The following is a 24,187-nucleotide window of genomic DNA, read 5'->3' as shown; positions in this document are numbered from 1 at the left end:
TAAAAACTTACCAAAAATATATCCAAAATTTAAGTGCACAGAAGAACTTGGGCCAAATAATTCATTTTAGTATTTAATAGACTCTTTCCCTAGAAATCTGTTCTTTTAGGACACATTGAAATTTGCTGAAAATCGAAAAATACAAAGCCAGCGATACGTTTTTAACTTTTTTCAAGACTGCTGAAGATACATAAGAAATCAAATGTATAATTTATTTTTTCTTATTTATTCAGTAATTCTTCTAGTCTTACTCTATTTTTCTTTATGAAGAAGTAGATGTCTAGTCCTACTGTTTTTGTCCTTTTAATATAGCTTCTTTTAAATTTAATAAACACTTTTCAACTTTTACCTTACTCTTTGAGGTATTATAATTGTAATTCAGTATTTGTTTTCATGTTTTTTGCTTCATCGTATGTCTTTAGATATGTGGTTAGGTTATTCATTTGAAGGAATGTATTAAATTTGTTATTCTTAAAGCCGCTGTAATGCCAACATACCTACCATGCTATATAAATCATCCCTGTACTTGCTTCAAGAAGCCAAAGTTCTAATCTGACCCATTGTTCAAGGTATAAGGGTTGTAGCCATTTTTGAGTACCAGCTTGGGGCTTGGCTAAATTATAAGCCCTACTTTGATACATGGATTGGATATAGGTATGTCCAATATGCCTATATTAAATTAACATGAAAGGGGCCATAAGGAAAAGTTACTGATTGCTTCTAAAATGTCTTGGCTCCAAAATGAAGATCAAATAGTGTTAGAGAGCCACCTCAACATCTCTGTGGCAAAAACATTGCTAAACACGACCTTATTTAATGTGTTTTATTGCTATCTAATCTTGTAAGTCTTAAGTCTTTTAGTGCAAAAATGAGAACTCTATTGCTGTGTTTGACACTTTCTCATGGGGGGGCATGATAGGTGCATAAAATTTTGATAACAGTTCTAACATGCACTCATGGAAAGAAGACACGTCAGTTCTGAACCATGTGTGCTATAGCAGGAGTGGGGTGTGTCATCCTGGTGATGATTTCTTTAAAGCAGTGGTTCTTGAAGGTGGTCTGGGAACTTCTGGCGGTCCCAAAAAATTCTTTCAAGAGGTCCACAAGGTCAAAACTATGTGCATAATAATATTTAGATGTTATTTGCCTTTTTTACTCATTCTCTCATAAATGTACACTGGAATTTTCCAAAAGCTATATGACATGACGTCATTACAGACTGAATGCAGAAGCATAAAAGAAAGTCTAGCTGTCTTGGACCAGAGATTTGCAAAAATATTAAGCAGTGCCACTCCTCTCACTAATTGTTACGAAAAATAGTTACTTTTTATTTAAAACTATTATCTGTGTTAACATGTAATGGGTGTGTTATTGTTACCTTTATATTACTGGATAAATGAAAAGTTTTCTAATATGATAAGTATTGATTTCTATAACCCACATTAACAAAACTCTTTGGGGTTACTCAGTAAGCTTTAAAAGTATAAAGAGGTCCAGAGACCAAAAAGTGTGAGAACTAATGCTTTGCAGTATTAAAAGGAGTCTCAGGCTTCTTCTTTGTGATACAGGCTTTGTCAGTCCTCATCAGGAATGTTTGACAGATGTAACTGAGTGGTCTTAAGTAACTAATACCCACGACCACAGATCATTGATTTTGATACTCTATTATATGTGTATTTTACAACATTTAACACTATGGAAGGAAAAAAGAACATCTACTTCACGAAATTTTCATGGGTAATAAATTTTTCATTTCCTGACATGCGGGTATGTGTCTCAGACACGTTCAGTCTGACAGTCCTTTTGAGTTTATTTCTCTTGGATTTCCAGCAATTAGGAAAAGAGTGAAGTGTAAGAATGCATCAGAGCCCCCTACTTATACTTGTATGAAAAACAGCATTTTAAACAAATATACAGCCTGTGAAAGTGTGTGTATGTGTGTTGCCTTCAGTCTTCTTTTTCATTCCTCTTTTTATTATAGAAAATTTCAAATATCACTATGATAATGAATCCCTATGAACCTCCCAGCCAGCTACTTTCACATTATGTCCCACAAAAAAGATTTTAAATATATATATATATTTTAAAGATAATACCAATAAGAAATTTACAAAAGCCAAGAAATTACATTTGATTTTAGGTTTGGGGGGGAAATGTGTAAATTTCTTGGAACTGTGAAATAGGATTGGTTCCTTATTCTTTATACCCTTTTTAAAGACATAAAACTAAAGCCTTACACCAATCAGTGAAGAAAGAAATTCCTTTATGTTATCTAAATTCCATAATCCTCTGATACCTTTACTAGCCAACTGTCTTTGATCACTGCTTTATTCTTTATAACTTTGTGGGGTTTTTTTTACAAAAAATTTTTTGTTAACAAAAAAAGTTCAAATAATATAAAAGTATAAAAAATACAAAGTTGAATATGCCTCATAAGCTCACCCTCAGGGAGAATCACTATTAACAGCTCAGAACATACACCTCTAGATCTTTTTATTATTATTTGTATATTTTTGAATTGTTTGTAACAGTGGAGGCTTATCCTATGGAGGCAGGATAATGGCCCCTCAAGGATGTCCATGCTCTAATCCTCCGTACCTGTGAATATGTTACCTTATGTGGCAAAAAAGACTGCAGATGTGATTAAGGACATGGACCTTGAGGTGGGGACAGTACCCTGGATTATTTAGATGGGCCCAGTCTAATCACATAAATCCTTAAAAGTGGAGGATCTTTCCTCGCTGTAGTCAGAACCAGCACGAGGAGGACTCAATCTGACCTTGCTGCCTTTGAAAACAGGAAGGAATCAACAGGTCAAGGAGCGTGAGCAGCTTGTAGATGCAGAGAAAGGCAAGGAAACAGATTACCCCCAGAAAGGAAGGCACCGGTGCCAACACTTGATTTTAGCCCAGTGAAACTCGTAATGGACTTCTAACCCATAGAACTGTGATAAAAGATGACTTCTTTTAAGCCATCACATTTGTAGAAATTTGTTATGACAGCACTAGGAAACTAATACAACTACACATACAGTCCTACAACTTGCTTTTTTCACTTAACACCCCTGGTAATAGATATTTGGTATTGGTATTTATCTCTTTTTTTTTTTAACCTAACTCACATTGGATTTTTTTTCACTTTGAAGAGGTATAGAGAAGAAAACAAAAAGTAGATAACTTGTGTGCACACGTTAGAGAACTCAAAGAGTAGAGAAAGCTACTAAGTAAAAAATAGAAGGCTTACCCCACCCCCGTAAGCATCCCCTCCCCAAAGGTGAACCATTCTTACCTTGTTTATAGGGGCATATCTGTATTGATTTGTCAGGAAAAAAGAAAAAGAAACATGTATGCATATGCCCACATAAATGTATTTATAAAATTTTATTAAAATGGCCATATAAATATTTGTATGTGTGTGGTATGTATGTTTTCTTACAAAATAGTACTGTACATACTCTTGCATCTTGCTTATACCCGATCTGCCCCTTTTTTTTGATGAACAGTAATTTAAGTAGGCTATGATTAGATGCACCTTGATTATGTCTAGTGTTTTGCAATAATATGATGGGTTGAATATTCTTATAAAGATGATTTAGTAAAATTTTTTGAGTATATCCCTGGAACAAATTTCCAGGAGTGGGGATGCTGAATCAATGGTTACGTGCACTTTTTAACTTACTAAGTAATGCTAAATTGTCCTCACAAACAGTTTACATCAGTTTATAGTTCCACCCTCGATGATGATAATACCAGGTTCTCCTCATTCCTGGTAACTTTATGTAATATCAGATTACTTTGATTTTTGTCCATTTGCTAGGTGAGAAATGGACAATATCTCATTTGGGGGACCAGTTAATCATCACATCATTCCTTTAAATACAAATTCTGTCTTCTCAGTCTCCCCAAGCCTGTAGCAATGGTCAAAAGATTACCGGACAGTTTTAATTCTGTTCAGAGGGTTAAATTTGAGGCTCTTTCATCATTAGTTAAAATGGCGGCTGGTATTCAAAGCTTAGTGCTTATGTCAGGGAGAAGGGCTTGTAATCGATCTTTGGATTTGTTTTGTTCTGCAACTTAGTTGTCAAAATATTTTCACACACAATGTGATGGAGTATTGCTATTTTCAATAAAATGGTGACAAAAGCAAGGGTTGTCACCACCTGAGTGTGTTTTCAGTATACTCTGGTGAATTCATCATTTTTTGGTTCTTGTTGTCATAAATGTTTTTTATGCATTTTATTTTCACAAGAAGAATTAACGTCATAGGAAGTACATTGATTAAGATCTAGTAAGCTTTAAGTTAAAATGATTTGGGAAATCAAATAGTTTTGCTTAGTCAAAACTTGCTATTCTGTTTTTCTTTGCTTTTTTCAGTCTGCATTACAAGAACTTGAAGAATTGAAACAAATTGTTCCCAAAGAATCTCTCGTGTACTTCCTCATAGGAAAGGTAAAGATTGGGGCCATAGTCCTAAACTGTGGCTTTCATAACAAATATTAACTTTTGAACAATAAATATAATTCTTATTGTGCAACATCTATGGAGCAAATTCAACTAGATCTCTGAACTAAATGCTCTGGGAATAAAGAATGGATTTAGTTTTAACACTTAAAAAAAAATGATATCCTAATGAAGGGGCAAGAAAACACACCATAATCCCAACCCTCCTATGGCTTTGGAAGTATACTAGCAAGGACTGGCAACCCATGGCCAGTGATGAGTTCCTAACTGGAGACTACCTCATTGAAAGCCCTGAGCTTCCAATTATCAATAAAATACTTACCAAAAGAAGAAAATTAATGGCATTATAGACTGGGCTCCCAGATACCATTTGTTAAGGGTAGCTGGGAACAATGGACAGATATTGAGAATTGAAATAACTGCATTTAAAACCAGTGTAAATGAGTGCTAATCAAGCAGTATACAGTCCATTTCTTCCCAATGTCATTGTTCCATTCAGAGTGATTTTATTGGAAGCTCACTCACTACCTGAGAGAGGCAAGGAATTCTAACATCTGAATATATTAAAAAGAATTCAAAAGTTTGGTATGAGTTTTTCTATGGAGTGAAAATGCCCTACTCATCAGAATGGGTTTGTAGCACATAAATCAGGAGCCTAATTTAAATTACAAATGCGTAGGATTTTATAGTTGAAGCTCACAACTTAATGAAAAATGTAGTGCTACTGTTTATTTTTAGGTTTACAAGAAGTTAGGTCAGACGCACCTCGCCCTGATGAATTTCTCTTGGGCTATGGATTTAGATCCTAAAGGAGCCAATAACCAGATTAAAGAGGCAATTGATAAGCGCTACCTTCCAGATGATGAGGAGCCAATAACCCAAGAAGAACAGATCAGTGAGTATTATTTATATGAATTAGGTTTGTTGTTACTCAAACCAGAGAACTAGTGAAGCACCACATCAGAGTTAAGTAAGATGGACCAGATGTTCCTTTACTTTTTTTTTTTTTAACCATGGCATATTCTTTATAACAAATGGAATTTTAAGGAAATTTAACAGCATGATATAATAACAAGGTGCATATGGAGTCAGGTAACTAGTCTCATTTCTGGTTCAAGTTTGTTGTGTGGCTTTGACAAATTCATTGCTGATTTTTTCCTGGGCCTCAGTATATGTTTGAATATGTAATGCTTACCTTATCTTCTTTGTAGGAATGTAGAGTGGGGAAAAAGATGATAGATGTGATGGTATGTTGAAAACATAAGTGCTAAGCGAATGAATAATAAATTTGTCCACATTTTAATGTGTTGACAGATTTTGTAGTAGTGGCTATTCAAATTCTGTATAGCGCTGGCAAATCAAAATACATGGCTAATATATATAAACTGAGGGGCAAGAAAAGAGGAGGGAACAAAGAATTATAGTTTAAGGCAGTGAATACTCTATCCCTAAATTGAGTGTATGTCTTAAAATAACTAGTAAGAACCAAAACTTAATGTATCAATATTTTTTAATAAGAGAATTCAATAACTTCTGATGAGATAAACTAAGATGCTTTGTCCCAGAAAACTTAGTGAAGGGCTTTAATTAAAATTATGATACAGGCCTGTGAGCCTTTGGGCTGCAGCCTTTTGAGCTGCTTCATTTGCTCGGGCCCGCTCCTAACTCTCTGGAGTGTACTTACTCTTCTAATAAACTTCTCTTTCACCACTTTAAAAAAAAATTATAACATATAAGTCCCAATAATGTTTAAACTGAAGGTTATATTCTATATTTCTGTGGACTAGCAGGGACTGTCTCCAAAGTGGAGGGAATGTCAGTCTTTTTTTAATGCCTCAGAAAACATTCTAATTACTAGGGTAGGAATAAGGAATTCATTGGTAAGAGGCAGTTTTAGTAGTTAAAACTTTTAGAAGTTAAATGCAATAAACTAATCTCAGATATTGCTGTAAAATAAGGAACTTGAATTGCATTGTTTTGCAGGATATCAGGATTTTTAAAGGCCTTTATTTAGCGTCGCCTTTCCCTGAGTATAATTTTCATTATTTGTTTTCATGAACCCACGAAAATTGTCAGACCCCTTACTGTAGACTTTCTGTTTTGTTTTTTTTTAAAGTGGGAACAGATGAATCCCAGGAGAGCAGCATGACAGATGCAGACGATACACAACTTCATGCAGCTGAAAGTGATGAATTTTAACTTCTGGAAATCAGACTTTTACAACTGGATGTGTGGCTAGTGCTGACATGTTTCTTGTCCCTCCATATACTGAGTCTTCACTCTTGAGCCACAGTGTCATCATCCATCACTTATACCATGAGTGTGCCACTTTCATAGGACCCTGACTGTACACAGAATGAAAGGCAGTGCAATATTTAGCTGCTAACAAGACTGGCTCTTTCACCAGTATGAATGACAATTTAGGGGGATAGGGTGGGGAACTTTCTTTTCTTTTTTTCTTTAATCTCCCTTTGTTGGAAAGCTATCATGGAAGGAAGAGTTATGTTTGATCTTGAAGGAACCATTAGATGTGGAAAATAGTGATGAACCAGAATTTCTTGGTCATTTTTCCAAAAATTTGTTTTTATTTGGTTCTGTTCCTGATAAACAGAGTGACTGACCTTTATTTCTAGGTTCTTCAAGAATGGTGTTAGCAAGTGCCAGGTGGAACAATAAAAGACATTGCCTATAACAGAATAACTTGATTGCCAAGGAATGTAAATTACCTTAAACTTGCAGTGTCTCCCATAAGCAAATGTAATTGGCATACTGGGACTCGTGTGTAGGAATTAAATACCCTCCATACAGTGTACACTTATTCTTGGCAAGAATTCTAACCAAGAATTTTAATTTATTCATCTTGCTTCAAAGTGTTGATCATTGTTGTCTTGATATTGCAAACTTTAAAGTTGGTCCTTACCATATTGCCTCTTCTCTAAGCTCTGTGGGATCACCTTTAACATTCAGAGATGGTAAAGTGGTCGCCCACTGAAAAGCGAAAACAAGTCCCTTAATAACCATTTTAAGTTCACCGTAAGAATCAAAATGAGAACACTAAAGTAGAGATCATGATAGTGAAAGCCTTAATACAATCAGAATTGTACCATAACCTTGAATCTATGTTTGTTCAAGACAGTATCCCTTTGACTTTTCTAAGTGTTTAAGCAGGGTGCAAGAATGTTTGTGGTCACCTTTGGTTGAGGTCATTTCCATTCTTTTTGGCTCTCTCTGCTTCAAATTATTTTCAGTTAATGTGAGTCACCAAAACATTTACTGAGAGTGATTGAGTTTAGGATATTGGAAATTTTTAGCTGCAAAAAAAAAAAAGTCCTTGTGAAAGAGATGAGTTCTCTCCTGAGTTTATCGTAATATAGGTTGGTGTCTTTGCGGAATGGCCACCATTTTAAAGATCTAATTATGCATAATAAAATGGAAATTATTGGAATTTCACAGTAATAGATTTAAAGTCTTAAATTGTGTATTGTTTATTGTAATGTATTGAAATTTTTAGAGAAACTTTAGTTGTTAACATTTTATTAAGTGCCAAGGTCAGAATATAACAAATTATAGTTTCTTATGAATGACAGGCCTACAGTTATTATTTTGGATTATTTGATGAAGGACAAACTTACATACTGGTTACCTGTATTAGTCAAGCTGTGACAATGAGGTGTATTACAGAAGATGTGAAAAAAAATTTAGCCTATAGACTCAGTAATTTTCTATCATTTACTACTAATCTGCTCATTTAAATTTGGATTAGATACCATTATAAATTAATTCAAATCAGAGTCTTAGATTAGGTATTGAGTGCCAGAGAGGTACTTAACAAAATTTCCTACCTAAACCTATGTATATGTGCTGCCTAAAAAATATATAAGAAAAAAAAAGGAAAAGTTGGGAGTAAATGAATATCATTAAAAATTCCCAAAGGCCAGCACTTGGATTCTAACAAATATTCCATTTTATTATCCATTAGTTCTGTAATATTTAATTTTATATTCTTTTAATTTTTTTAATTGGCAAATCATAAGCCAGCTGTATAACAGTATCAAAGAGTTTCATAGAAAGCTTCAACTTGAGCTCTATGTTACAAAGCCTAGGAAAAACTAAGCTCAGAAAATAATTTGCTGATATATAATTAGCTATCTTTTTGTAGCAAAAATTTATGTCCTTTGCCAGAGGTGAGTGAGAGTCTTTCTGGTACTAATTTTGACACCAAGGATAAAAAGATAGTTGTGGAAGGCACACATGGCAGTGGTTGGCTGAGGGACAGACACTCGGCCCAAGCTTGGCCTGATTGCGTATTTCCTCACACTTACTTTCGAAGTCATTTAGGTATTTGCAGCCTAGTAACTTTCTGGTTTTCTCCCCTAACCGTCTCCCGCCCAAGCTGCCCCCTCCCCCATGGAATGGGGATCAAACAACCAGAAGAAGACATACATTTTGATAAAGCAAAATGATGATTGCTTCAAATTTCAGAAGTTACTTTGAAGGAAGTTAAAAATACTAAGTACTTTGACATCCTTTTTTTTCTCTCTAAGCTTTTCACACATACACATATATATATACACGCATACACTTTTGTTGTTCAAAAGTTATGTTGTGGCATTGGATATGTCCCCCCCTTGGAAATGGTCCTTAACTCTGGGATTTTAGAAGGTTGGAAATATTTTTTCAAGAGAACAATGGTACTCAAAATAATGAAAGGTGATCCCTACTTTTTCTGTATTTCATTACTTTAAAATTTTTATTTTTTCCAAGAACTGCAAGTAACATTTGAACCATGCTGCTGTTGTACCTTAAACAAGAACTCAGTGATAACCAGTATTTAGTCTATTAAAAATGCTCTTTTTGAAGAAAAAAGTTTGGAAGTCTCTGATTAGCCAGAGTATGGTATGGGTCTTCACTGAAAAATATGGTGACTCGTTTTCTTTGTGACAACCTGGGAAAATGCAAGTGTGGGTGTGATGTGTGTGTTCTATTTGCATTGAAACAATGTAATTTTGTGTCTTTTTGTTTTTCCTGCCCTATTTTAGAAATTGTACAGTCTTGGAGGGGGGGTCTTTTCTGTTAATATATTTGCAATTCATTAAAGGATATGGAAAATCCAAATAAATTACTTTTGAAAGCAATCTATAATCAAGTTGTTAAAGCTATATAAGAACTGTGCCATCTGTATCTTTATGGTAAGGCACAGCAAAATAGTGAAAGATTACAGTTTTACGTTCCACAAAAGTCTAGGGCAATGTTTCTTTAATATTTTTTTTTAACTTAAGCCCTCTTTTAATACATATATTTTTTTAAAGTCACATTCGTTTTTAGTATTATTTGGAATTTTAAAATAAATATTGTGGCAAAAAATGGTAATTTTTAGAATACACATATTTTTTCAAACTGTAGAAGCCCTTTGCCAGCAGCTGTTAATTTGCAAGTCAACTGCTTATTCTTTAATCATGTGATTTTTAAAAGATATACAAAGCTTTTTTGTTCCAATTAAAATCTATTTTAAAAATCAGAATCTGAAATAATATGCAAACTAAATTTTACGCTAATTTGATATTTTGGAGAAAGTGGAGACAGTTGAAGGGTTTTGTTGACACTTAAAGCATTAAGTGTTAGCAACAAGGAAAAACACGAAATGGGATGAGCGAGGCAGATCAAAGGGAACAACTCAGACTTCATAACCTTCCCTAAGGCCTGCCATTTACTATCAGCTGAGCAGGGATAGCTGCAAGTGTAGATAGGAAGTATTCTTTGGATTGTTTAGCTGCTAATTAATGGTAATGAAGGTTCAGTATAGGTTTCATTTTTCTTTATAAGTGCACACTTCACTAAATAGTTGTTTAATGTAATCTTGGCACGTGTACTATGTTACTTTTTGTACAATCTTTTCAGTCCTCAACCCTATAAGGTAGTTATTACTCATATTTTAATGAAAGAGAAAACTGAAGCTCAGCTGCTAGATAATAGAGCTGGACACTTTTGGCGTTAAGAGTTCAAACCCTTTTATTTAGTTTTGGACTTCCTCTGAAAGTTTCAAATCATGTCTAATGTTAACTGATAGGTGTCCTCTCTAACATTTTCAATTGCCTGCTATAGAGTGCCATAGAAGTTCAGGTTTTACAGAAGAAACTTTATTATTAACCATAGATTCAGATTTATCATATGCATAGTCTTTGGATGGGGCTTTGATGTGCATCCTGCCTCTACTTCTCACACTGAAATTGAAAGTGTGTTATCCCCTTCTTGAGTGACTGGAATTTGTTATAAAACAGGAAATTCTAAATCCTCAATTTTTTTTTAGTTATGTATTTTATATTCCCTATCATATGCATTCATTTTACATTCAGCACCCTCAAAATAGAATTTTCAATTTGGGGCTAAAAGCTATATTTGAGAAAATTCAAGTCCTTGAAAATGCATAATGCTTCACTGGACTTTGAATAAGGAAAAGTAACAGTGGACACTAAGAAAGTGAAGTAGAATTAAGGTTTCTACTCATGTCTTTTTAAAATGCACTAAACTGGTATCTAGGAAATGTAGATTTTGCTCCTTAGTTGCTGTGTAACCCTGAACAATTCACTTAAACCTTTTTCTTATCATCACAGAGAAGATCAGATCTATCCTTCGCTCACAGAGGACTGAGGATCAAATGTGTTAAATCATCATGGATGTGTTTGTAAAATTAAAGCACTGTGCAAATATCCAGTGATATTAATAGGGTGGAGACGATGTTATGGATAACCGATTGATCCCAAAACATGGTCCTGCAAGAAAAGTTCACCGCAGAACAGTAAACTTTTAATCTAGAACAGGGATTGTGTATGGTCTTCCTACCAGTCGGCCCATTGCCTGTTTGATTTTATTGGAACACAGGCATATCCTTTACATGTTGTCTGTGGCTGTGTTCTCACTTCAGTGACAGAGTTGAGTAGTTGCACAGAGACTGGCCTACAAAGCCTTAGTATTTATTTACTATTTGATATTTTGTAGTGTATATATATGTATATATATATACATATATATATGTATACATATATATATGTATATATATATGTATATACACACTACATGTATAGATTACACTGTACATATAATCTGACATTTTATATTTTGCACCCCCTGATCTAAAATATATAGCTGTATTGGCATAATATTTTGTGAATCACCTAAATAATATGCTGTCTGAGGTGCTAGATTCTGCTCAATACTTTGTGAATTAACATATTACTGGACAGGGTTCTACACAAGAAGAAAAATCCATCAGTAGTTCTTAGTTTCTTAATGAAAAGACTTGATTGGGTAAATGGATTTCCTTGTATATAATGGCACTCCTTATACTTTCTGCCAGTTTGTAGCACTTATACCAATTGATGCTACAGAGGTAGCATCATAATCATTTGCCCATAATCATTTGCATCTCTTGAATAATATTAGCATGAATTTGCTTTTCGGCATTTGTGGATCACGTTGATACAAGAATAATATTTCATCTTTACAGTCTTTTAAGGTACTGCTTTATGCTAGAGGAAACAAAGGCTTAGAGAAACCAAAGCATTTGCAAAATAAAATGGAAAACCTTTGCCAGGAACAACTGGGCAGAATTTTGCTTACATATTATTGGCCAGGACTGGGTCATATAATCATTCCTAGTTGCAAGGTATGCTGGTAAATTCAGAATCTGGTAAAAGGGAGTGAGTTTGCCATGACTTGTTTAGATAAATCATGACGTATCTCTGGGGTTGGACACAAGGAAACAGATTTTGTTAGCAAAGACGAAGGGGGCATGGTGGTTGTCTCAGCAGCCAAGAGCACCTGCCACACTCAGTTGATCTTGTATTCAACTTGGTGAGCTTTCTTATTCTAAGAGTTTGTAGGGTTTCTATTTAAGATATCTGTAAATAATGACATTAATTCCTTTTTAATCCTTGTATAAATTACCACATTTTTTTAAGCTGCTATGTCTAGGATTACCAATATTATGTTAAACAGTAGCAGCTATAATAGTAAGCACTCATTGCCTTATTCCCAATCTTAAAATGCTTAATTTTCATAAGCTTTTAAAGCCACTGATATGCGTTATGTTATCTTTGCTAATCTCATTGTCAAACTCAACACTCAATTCCCACTTTACCATTTATAATCATTGATACGCAGTTAAGATACCCTCATTTCTATTGCTAGTTTTCAATGTTTTTGTTTTTTGGTTTTTTTGTTTTTTTAATCAAGACTAGGTGCTGAAATGTATCTGTTTTAAAAAAGCATATTGAGACTTTTGGGCCTGGCAAACAATGGCAGTAGCCTGATTACAAAGGTGGTTCTCACTGTCTACCAAAACAACAATAAAATCAAACAGAACAAATAAAAATTACACAGAGTTCATTACTAGGAGAATGCTGTAACTTCAAATTATCTGTAAGGAAAAATTTCCAATTGGGATCTTGCTACCACCATAAGCCTGTGGGTGTAGAGAATGAGAAGAAAGGTTAAATCAGTCTGCGACAGCAGAATGAAGTAGAAGACTTGGAGGAAAAACAGAATCCACAGGAAAGAAAATGAAATAAATGCAAAATACTGAAACAGATTGGGACCTGGTAGATCACAGCCAGCCCTCACTTCAGGGAAAGGTTTGAAAATGTGTGGGACCAAGAGTGGCAGCCTCATAGCAGTGTTTCTGGGGGAGATTCAGATACGAGAAGAGGAGATGAAAGGAAGCGTAAGACTTCACAGAAAAGAGAAGGTACATTGACCTTTTCCCACTCTCACCAGCAAAATCCTTAAACTGCACAAAAGAAGGTGGAACAGATAGATAAGGGCTCTAAAACTAAGAATTCTGTCCATGAAATTATTTAGAATAGAGTATAACAATCCACATATGAGGTGTGATTAAGTTCTCGAACTTGTTGCAACGATGTTGCTAACCTTTTTTGAGATCAGAGGGGTTATTCATAATGCATTTATACCAACTGGAGAAACAGTTAACCAAGTTTACTATTCAGAAGTGCTGAAAAGGCTGCGTGAAAAAGTTAGACGACCTGAACTTGTCGCCAACAATTCATGGCTTTCGCATCACGACAATGCACCAGCTCACACGGCACTGTCTGTGAGGGAGTTTTTAGCCAGTAAACAAATAACTGTATTGGAACCCCCTCCCTACTCACCTGATCTAGCCCCCAATGACTTCTTTCTTTACCCAAAGATAAAATGTTGAAAGACATTTTGATGACATTCAGGACATCAAGGGTAATACGATGACAGCTCTGATGACCATTCCAGAAAAAGAGTTCCAAAATTGCTTTGAAGGGTGGACTAGGCACTGGTGTTGGTTCATAGCTTCCCAAGGGGAGTACTTCGGAGGTGACCGTAGTGATATTCAGCAATGAGGTATGTAGCACCTTTTCAAGGATGAGTCCGTAAACATAATTGTCTGACCTCATATATACAAAATTATTGCAAAAAGTCAGAAAATGTAAATTAAAGCCTTTCTGCTGATGAAAAATCTCCTCCCCCTAGCAACCACAAAGCTAAAGAAAAGAAATAATTCTTTTAAAATCATGAGAAAGTGAAAAACCACCATAAATTAGAAGGAAAAAAATGTTGATAAATTTGACTATATTAGAAACCCTTTGCATGACAAAAAAAAAAAAAAGAGAAACTGGGAAGAAATGTTTGCCCATATCACAGATAAAGGACAAATACTCCTGATGTAGAAAATGTTTTTAAAATTTCAGAGGAAAAGACATGAACAGACAATTCATACACCAAAAAGATGCAAAAATGGCCTTAAACATGAAAAGTTCAACTTCACTCAGAAATTCACATTAAAACTTCATTGAGATGCAATTTCTCACCCAACATACTGACAAAAATTCAAAACTTGAGTATACACTCAGCAAAGCTATGGGAAACACACTCCTCCATTGGTGGTGGGAATGCAAAATGGTACAACCCTATAAAGAGGAATTTGACAGTATACAGCAAAACTCCATATGCATCTACTCTTCATCTCAGCATCCCCACTTCTAGGAATTTATCTGGAAGATATGCCTCAAAAATATGAAAATACATTTGCATAACTTATTCATTATAACATTATTTGTAATTGCAAAATATTGGAAACTAAATGTCCAAGCATAGAAGATTGGTTGGATAAATTGTGGTACACACATAATAAAGTACTATGCATCTGTTTAAAAAAATGATTGTCTCTATGAACTGTTATGAAATGGTTTTCGGGAAATGGTAAGTGAAAAATAAAATGAAAAAGTTCATGCTACCTTTTGTGTAAGGAAAAAAAAAAAGCAAAGTGAAAACATACAGCTGTCTGCTTCACAAAAGGAAATATTGGAAGGATAAACCAGAAAATAGTGAAATTAGTTACCTATGACGGGTGAAGAGGAATGGAGTGGAAGGGATTTGGGAGGGAATGACACTTCTCTGAGTGCATTTTTATAATATTTTTACTTTTTAAGAGCATATTAGCAAGCTACATTTTAAAAAAAAAAGAAACAGTAAGAATTGGGAGGGAGATAAAACTAAAAATCAAACTGTAATGAACTTAACTGTAGAATTACATGGTATAACCAGACTGGGAAGGGGAGTGGAGGGGAGAACTAAGAAGAATTAATTGAAGTAACTTACGAACACTGTATTTGTCTACATACCCTCAGTCTTGGACAGGGTAGGGTGTGTGTTGGGGTGGTGATGGGGGATAAAAGTGCAAACAAATCCTGAACTCTTCAGTAGGTTAGCTTATTTTAGAAGTATGTATGAATGAATCAATGGGAAACTAAGATATATTACAAGATTGAACAAATGAATAAATATGTTAATATCATTGGGGATCAGAGTTCTCGCTGTGGCAGAAGGTACATTATAAATATGTAAAGGAAACAAGCAAGCAAGAAACAACCCTGTGGGATTAATTGCAATTGAAATTATTGTTTTGAACTCATGATTTCTAAAACGTATATGTATACATACATTGTGTATATGTTATGTGTATAGACATATACCTAATATGCATTATATACACATATATTTATGTATTATATGTATATTTGTAGATATATATATATATATATATGCATTTTCAACCCTGTCCACTGAAAGGGCCAAGAAGCAAAGACACCCAAGTAGCAATGAGCATACTTAGTGCCCAAATCTTGGGCTAAGACAGGGAAAGCACACATCTTGCTTGCCAAAAAGTAAGGAAGCGCTTTAAAAAAAAAAAGATGGAGTTGTGTCACAAGGACACAGGAGCTAAATTGAAAGGGCTCCCACTGGCCAAACCTGAAACATTTGATGTACAATAATAAATGATAAGCCATTGGAGAAAAATGAGAATTCATGACCTTGTACTAATAATAAATGAATGAAGCAAGTAAGAAAGAAGAAAGGGCGTTCAGGCTGCTGTAACAAAAAGATCACAGACTGGATGGTACAACATTCTCACAGTTCTGAAGCCTGTGAAGTCCAAGATCAAGGTGCCAGCAGTTTCAGTGTCTGATGAGAGCCTGCTTCCTGGTTCACAGAAGGTGGTCTTCTAGCTCTGTCCTCACCTGATGGAAGGAGGCCGGGAGCTCTCTGGGGTCTCTTTTATAAGGGCACTAATCCCATTCGTGAGGGCTCCACCCTCAGGACCTCGTCATCGCCTAAGCCCCTACCACCTAATGCCACCATATTGGGGGTTAGGATTTCAACATGAATTTGCGGAGGGTATAAACAGTCAGCCCATTGCATTCTTCCCCTGACCCCCCAAGATTCATGTCCTTCTCACATGCAAAATACATTCCTTCCATCCCAACAGCCCAAAAGTCTTATTCCCACATCAACTCAAGCCTGAAGTCCAAAGCCTACATATCACCTAAATCAGATATGGATGAGACTTGGGGTGCAATTCATCCTGAGGCAAATTCCTCTCCAGTTGTGAACCTGTGGATCCAAATAAGTTATGTGTTTCCAAAATACAATGGTTGGACAGGTATAGAATAGACATTCTCATCCCAAATGAGAGAAGAGGAAAAAAAGGAAAAGTCCCAAGTAAGTTCAAAATCTAACAGGGCAAATTTCATTAGACCTTACAGCTTGAGACTAACACTCTTTGGCTCCATACTCTGCCTTCTGGACCCCCTGGAGTGGCAATGTCACCCCACCGCCAAAGGCTAACTGGTAAATCTGGAAGGGAGTGCTGGACTGATTCTGTAACCATGATAGTAAAGGTTGAATCAGGCAAGAATCATCAATGGATGCTAAATCTAGGGGGACATTTTGATGATAAGCACTCTATTGGTTCTAAATTGTCTCCTCTCCCACACCATTTATTAATTGCAAAGGTGAAAAAAGAATTAGCAGTGAAGAAATTGAACAACACCTTAACTGGATAGTCAAAATTACATCACCAATGAAGGACATATGGATACTGTGTGCCTCCAGATGCAGTATCTTAAAAGAGACACATCACCTCTACAGTATTCCAGCTGAGAATGCATAACCTTAATTTACACAAAGGAAGTATTGAATAAATACAAAGTAAAGAACATTCTATTTTTAAAATCAAAGCAGGGGCTGCCAGATGGCTCAGTTTGTTAGAGTGCAAGCTCTTAACAGCAGGGTTGCCAGTTCGATCCCCACATGGGCCACTGTGAGCTGCGCCTTCCACAACTAGATTGAAACAACTACTTGACTTGGAGCTGATGGGTCCCGGAAAAACGCACTTAAATAAAATAAAAAGTTTAAAAAAGAAAAAAAAAGAACTAAGTATAAGGGTGGGGGAATACACTCTTCAAGAAGGTTTCTGTCATGAAAGTTGAAGAGGTTAAAGACATGACAGCTAAACACAGTTCCCGACCCTAGACTGGATGCCGTGCTGGAGGGAAAAAAAAAGAAAAGACATCATTAGGTCAACTGACAAATTTACAATATGGATGGTAGATTAAAGTATTATAAACTTATGAACTGTAAGTTAAAGTACTGTCATGTAGAGAATATCCTTATTTTTAGGAAACATACAATGAAGTATTTGGGGCAAGGAGATAGACCTTTAGACCCTCATGTTGAGTAGTCACTGGATGCCCCAGGAAGGGAAAGTGACCTTGGATGAAGCAACACTTTTTCATCCCTGCAAAGAGGTTTCATATACCTTATTTAACCTAATATATCCAAAATATCATATAACAATGAAATATTTAATTTTTTTCAGTGAGTCTTTGAAATATGGTGTGTATTTTATACTTACCACACTTCAGTTTGGACTAACCACATTTGAATTGCGCAATAGCCACATATGGCTAGTGGTTCCCATATTCAACAGTGCAGCCAAGACGATCGTGTTTTTATATGCACCAGGTTGTATGGGCAAATTGTTCATTACAGAATTTTTTTAATTGCCTAAAATTGTAAAAACCCCAAATGTCCATCAACAATAAAATGATAAATAAATGGTGGTATAATTCAAACAAAGGAATAGTATAAACTAGAATTAGGCACCAAAATATACATGAATGTTACAAACAAAAAAATAAGAAACAAGACAATACATATCACTATTTGGCAACCACCGTAGTAATAGTTGTTTTGTGCCAGGATGATCAGTGAATGCTAAAACTAATAAGCAGAAGTTTGATGAGAAATGGGATATGTAGTCTCAAAGTACCTCCCCACAAGATATTTATTATTTTTCCCTTCATAATTAATGACTTCACCTTAATTATATGACCAAAATTAACGTCAGGAATGGGACCAGTTGATAGCATGTGCTTCCTGATAGGATGCACGGAGAAGTCCACAGCGTCACTTCTGGGAATATTTCTGCCCCAAATGCATAACTTAAATCTAATTATGAAGAAATACCAGACAAACTCATACCCAGGGAGACTGTACATAATCAGTAGCCTGAAATCTTCAAGTGTCTAGGTTATGAAAGACAAAGACAGACTACAGAACTTTTCCAGATGAAAGGAGACTAAATTGTCCAGTAAATGCAATGTGTGATGCTGGATGGGTGTCAGAAAGTTTTTTGAAAAATGTTCTTTTCCTATAAAGCATATTAGTGAAACAACTGGCGAATGTGAATAAGCTCTATGGATTAAATAATAGTGTCAATGTTCATTTCTTGATTTTGATACTGTACTGATATAAGAGAATAGCCTTATTTTTAGGAAATACAAGTATTTAGAGTAACGGGGCATAATGTCTCCAATTTATTCTCAAACAGTTCTGAAAAAAAGTGTGTGTGTGTGTGTGTGTGTGTGTGTGTGTGTGTGTGTGTAGGGAGAGAGAGAGAATATAAAGCAAACTTTCTAAAATGTTAACATTTGAGGAATCTCAATGAAGAATAGATGGTAATTCTTTGCATTATTTTTGTATTATGATATCATATGTAATATACATTTAGATACTTTTTAATTTTTTAATTTATAAAATAAATATATTTATAGCATATTAGTTATAATGTCAATTATATTTCAATTTAAAAAAGATTTTGGTGAATTGATAATTTGGTTAATTCGTCAGCTTATTGTTCTTCCACAGAGTTCACCTAGAGCCAGGCATGAGTGGGGATAAAAGTCATGGTATCCAGGAGACCAAAGTGAAAGGATAACTGCACTGTCAGAGGCATCCTTTACAAGGAAGGGCATAAAGAATAAACCGGGGTCAAGGACCCTGAGACAAAGCCCCTGGTCTGACACTGTCCTGTTCAGCTTCTAGAAAATGACAGTGCCTTCTTGTGTACTCCACCGAGTCTCTTAGACTATGCCTGCTCTACCTGGTCCCTGTTCCTTGAACTACTTCCTTCCTTCAGCTTTTGGCCTGACTCTAACTACAGAGTCAGTTAGAAATGATCAGTTTCTAGAAAGTGGTTGCTATCCCTCACCTTCTGAGCTTTGCACATGCTATTCCCCCTGTGCTTCCTCATCCCGGCCTCACCCCGTACTTCCCGCTATCTCAGCCCTTTTATCCTACTGTAATGGCTCTGCCTGTTTTTGTCTGTCTTCCCCACTTCTGTGTAAACTTTGAAGCCGGGGCACCATCTTCTTCTTCATCACATCTTCAGGGCCTTGGCAGTGCCTGGCACATAGCAGGTGTTCAATAACTATTTTCTTAATGACTATTGAGGTTGGGATGGATAGAAACCTAATTGCTAAAAGCAGGCAACACTCAGCTGCTGGGCTTCATGAAGGAGGACCCAGTGACCCATGCTGTTATTTATGAATAGAGTCAACGTAGCTACTTACATTTTACTGTAGCCCTACTGAATATCACTGCCTGGTGATCTCTTAACTAAGCTGATGACAGTGAGAATAAAAAGAAATTATAAATGTGTGATATTGTAAAGGAAAATCAATACAAATGGATGGGTATAGGGGCAATACGTACAACTCAGGATCGCTTCTCTTATTTTAATTCAGAAAGCCAGAATCCTAAGGATGAACAACAATAACAGCATCAGCCAATCTTTATTGAGCACCTACTATGTGCAACACTTTACCTGTGTTAATCTTTACAATAACCGTAGAGAAAACTGAGGGATAGAGTTATTAAATATTTGCCTGGGATTCTTCATGGTAAAACCACTGCTATTGCTATCTTATCCTTTTTAAATTTTTAATAAGTATTTTAGCCAACGATTATTTATTTAGGCTTCTGTGCCTGACAGTACATTGTGTAAAATAATATACAGAAAACAGTTTCTGCCCTTAAGGAGCTTATGATCCATTTACAATGGTTTAATTTATTTTTTGAATAAATGTTTAATTTATTTCTTGACATGGTTCAAAAGTTTAGAAAGAGAAAAATTCTCCTCACACTTCATCTTCGAGCTACTTGTTTCCTCTTCTAAGAAGGAACCAGTGTTATTTAATGTGTATCCTGCTAGAAACATGATTTAAGTGTATACAAATACATATGTAAAGGCATTTTTTTCTTTCATGCCCTACACAAAGGAAATCATGTCACAAACATTGTTTGATTCCTTTTTTGTTTTTTCATTCAATATAGTCCAGAGATCACTCTCTAGTAGTACATGTAGGTAGGACTTCCTCTTTCTTTTTTATGGCTGGATATTTGATAATAACAACACAGCAATAATGAGAATGACATTAAATACTTGCGTGGTAGCTAAATACTATTCTAAGAGTCTTACTTAGATTAGCATATTTACTCCTCTCAACAATGCTATGAAATAGGTATGATTATTATTCCCATGTTGCAGAGATGGAAACTGAGGCACTGAAGGTTTAAACAACTTGCCCAATGTCACAAAATTAGCAAGTAATGAACAGGACCAGCTACTTAATTTGTGGGGTCTAGTACAAAATGAAAGTGTGGGCCTCTTGTTCAAAAAGTAGGGGAGAAAGTGCCACTTAATGGCACTAAAATATAAAGATTTTCCTTTCTTTCATGGTCTCTGCCTAGACTTGTCATGGTGTTTTTTATTTGTTGTTTAATGTCATCTAAGTAAAGAAAAAAATTTTAAATTTAAATCATCAACAGGAATTTTGCCATCTATCTTTATCTTGTGCTCTTGTGCAATGCCAGTTTTAAAGAGCATTTAACTCTTATTTTGAATTGCTGAAATTACACAATTTGGATTTTGTTGCTTGTATCGTCAGCACATGTATTTTGTTCTTATCAGAACAGTGGGAACTCTGGATGAACTAACTCAAAGGTTTTGATTTCACTTCTTGATTGTGTGCATATTCTCCTCTACTTTCAGCTTACTGATAAGTAAGGAAGGGCTGAAAGGAAAAGGAACTCTGGATTGCCTTTTCCTTCTGTCATCATTTTCAGCATCAGTGACTGGCTAATACAAAGAAGTAACACGAATAAGAAATGATATGGTTCCTTGGTCTTTCATGTTTCTTAGAATGCATTTCCTTCTTTCTCAGTTGGAAGCAAGTTCTAGTTCGAATGGAAAACATAGCCTCTCAGGACTTACTGAGTCACATGTGTCACACCTACCTTGTACTCACTTTGTATCTTGTTGAATTCCCACACATCATAGGTCCACCAGAATTCTATGCTCGTGGGGCATCACAAATGCCATCTGTAATTGGGGTGACAAGGAAGGTTGACACCTAATTGTGTATATCTCCTTTGCTTGCTCAGGCATTTGCTTCAATGCCCCATTGGACTCCATTTACAAAACCCAAGTTCAAAAGTAAAATTATTAAGAATTTCAAGGTGGCAACAGCAGAACGTAGGGCCTTTCTGAGTGTGGGGCCCTGTGTGACCGCACAGGTCATATGCCCATGAAGCCAACCCTGGTGCTTCATGTACAGGAGCCAAATCATAATTTACTTAACCAGTCTGCTAATGAAGTGTATTTGTTTCATTTTCTTCATCTTTTGCTATTAGAAACAATGTTTGTTGAAAAAACAAACAAACCATGTATATATAGACTATCTCAAACTTTGGAAGTAGGGAAAATATTTATTATACTTTTTTCATTTTATTTAACGTGTTCTGATATAATCTTAACTATATTCCCTGGTTGAGATTCAAGGCTTCTTCCTCATGAGCAACTCTACGATAATAACGAAATAAACAGCGCCATATTTCCAGACTTTTTAGAGAATATATCAGTAAGATAAATTCTAGAGCATAAAGTAGTGCCTGCCACATTGTTGTTGCTCAATAAATATTTAGGGAATGAATGAATACATTTCTAGAGATGGAATTGCTGAAATAAAAGGGTATTTGCAGTTATAATTTTGATGGCTATTGCCTAGTTGCCCTCTGTAGATATTGGAACAACTAATATATCCCCCCCAAAAAAAGGCTATTTCCCCTCTCCATTGCCAACACAATGTGTTAGCAAACGTTATCGTCATGACCTGTTAGATGAAAACAGTATCTCAGTGGAGATTTAAATGCTTGTCTTTTAGTGAGTTGAGCATCTTTTCATTCATTTACCAGCCATTCCTATGTTCTTTCTCGTAAAATTTCTGTAGTATCTTTTGTCCATTTTTCCAGAGAGATGCTATTTTTCTAAAAAATAATATTTTCATTGTGAAGTATCCATACAGAAAAATATACAAAAGTTTTTGTATGTTTTGCTAAACAGTTATAGAGCAAATACCTGTGTACCCATCACCTGATCAAAAAGTAGAACACTGAAAGGAAAAGGAATTCTGGATTGCCTTAGGAACTCTGGAACTGCCTGTTCCTAAGAAAAACCTCCACCCTCCACACTCAATCAAACAACACTCCCTCTGCCCCCGTTAGCCAGCCTGACTTTCATTATTGTGTTCATTTCCTTCCTTTTCTTTATAATTATACCACCTATCTATGCATCCCTATGCAATATAGTTCAGTTTTGCCTGCTTTTAAACTTTATATAAATGGAATCATACTTTGTATATTTTTTTGTATCTTGCTTTTTTGTGTGTGTTTAATATTACCTTTGTGAATATTTATTCATATTGTTGAACATAACCATAGTTTATTAATTTTCGTTGTCTGAATATACCACAATTTAACCATTTTATGCTTGATAAACATTTGGGAGGTTTCCAGTGTGGGGTGCTGAGGAACAAAGCTGCTATGAATATTCTTGTACAGTGATCCTGACATTTACAATTCTGCATTTCTTTATAATACATATAATACTGTGACTGCTGGGACACAGTATACATAGCTTCAATTTTATTAGATTTTATCAGAGTCTTTTTCTAAAATGGCTGTGCCAGTTTACACTCCCACCAGCAGGGTAAGGATGAAGATGGCTGGTATTTATTTATTGATTTGTAAGAGGTCTTTATAGACAGTATCATAGAAATTAGCCCTTTGTAATAGGAGTAGCAAATTGTTCCCCCCCCAAGTTTAGTCTCTTTAAAAAGGCACTGATGTTCTTCCAACCCCCCCTAGAGGAATGAAAATGTAACTGGAAGAAGTGGAGTATTCTAATTTTGAAGCATTTAAATGAAAAAATGTTCTGGGTTAACCACTTTATCACTCTTAATGTGCAATCGTATATGTCATCCGTACAAATAATCATACCGGAAATTTTTATGGAATGCTCTGGAATACAAGATGTCAATATAATAATAATGATAGTTAAAAACTGTTGACCTTGTATTAGGCACTGTTTTAAATCCATTATATATATTAACTAATTTAATCCTTACAATAACCCTAGGAGGTGGGTACTATATTTTGCTCCATTTTACAGATACATGAAATAAGGAGCTGGATTAAAGATGTTTTCTAGGGCATATTTAAGCAAAATTAATAAACTCAGAAAAGATTCTTTCTTAACTAATAAAGATGTTTTCTTTTTATAATTTCTTTTTCCTCTTGGGAATGAATGATACGCCATCTGGGTTTCTTTTCCCCATCTCAGATCTGCAATATACCCCATAGCTTTCTCTTTTTTCTTTGAAGAAAGACAAAATGTATATATCGTTCTTCCAATCTTTACTCACAATTCCTTGTTCTTTGTGTCACAGGGACGTCAGAAATCTGCAGGTAGCACTAGGAACCAGAGAGTGTTTGGAGCAAGTGGAAAACGGAAAGAGAGAGACGGAGATAAGGGGTGAAGGACAGGGCCACAAGCCTGGCATGGGTGTGTGAAGGGTGGGAAGGATGCTTTCTTTATGGTGGGGTTTCTTAACCTGCAGTCCACAGATTAAGAAATCCATGAATTTAGATCAGGGAAAGTGATGTGCCTTTATTTTTGCTAAAATGTTAACAGAAAACTAGCATTTCCTTCAGTTATGAAT

At 35.4% G+C, this 24,187-nt stretch overlaps 1 protein-coding gene across 5 annotated transcripts in view; it reads left to right on the top strand.

The window, feature by feature from the left end:
• Positions 1 to 9,637, top strand: part of CDC27 (cell division cycle 27) — a 58,492-nt gene extending 48,855 nt beyond the window's left edge. The window contains exons 17-19 of one of the 5 annotated variants that reach the window (XM_033090246.1): positions 4,374 to 4,448; positions 5,263 to 5,355; positions 6,577 to 9,637. In XM_033090246.1, the coding sequence (XP_032946137.1) occupies positions 4,374 to 4,448; positions 5,263 to 5,337 (150 nt within the window). In that variant the 3' untranslated portion in view covers positions 5,338 to 5,355; positions 6,577 to 9,637. Of the gene's footprint in view, positions 1 to 4,373; positions 4,449 to 5,198; positions 5,356 to 6,576 lie in introns of all 5 variants that reach the window. The other 4 variants (XM_033090247.1, XM_033090248.1, XM_033090244.1 and 1 more) reach the window with 4 other exon arrangements.
• Positions 9,638 to 24,187: the final 14,550 nt, after the last annotated feature.

The sequence above is a fragment of the Rhinolophus ferrumequinum genome, chromosome 21 (assembly GCF_004115265.2).
Source record: "Rhinolophus ferrumequinum isolate MPI-CBG mRhiFer1 chromosome 21, mRhiFer1_v1.p, whole genome shotgun sequence".
NCBI classification, from domain to species: Eukaryota; Metazoa; Chordata; class Mammalia; order Chiroptera; family Rhinolophidae; genus Rhinolophus; species Rhinolophus ferrumequinum.
This window is presented reverse-complemented; position numbering and strand designations above follow the sequence as displayed.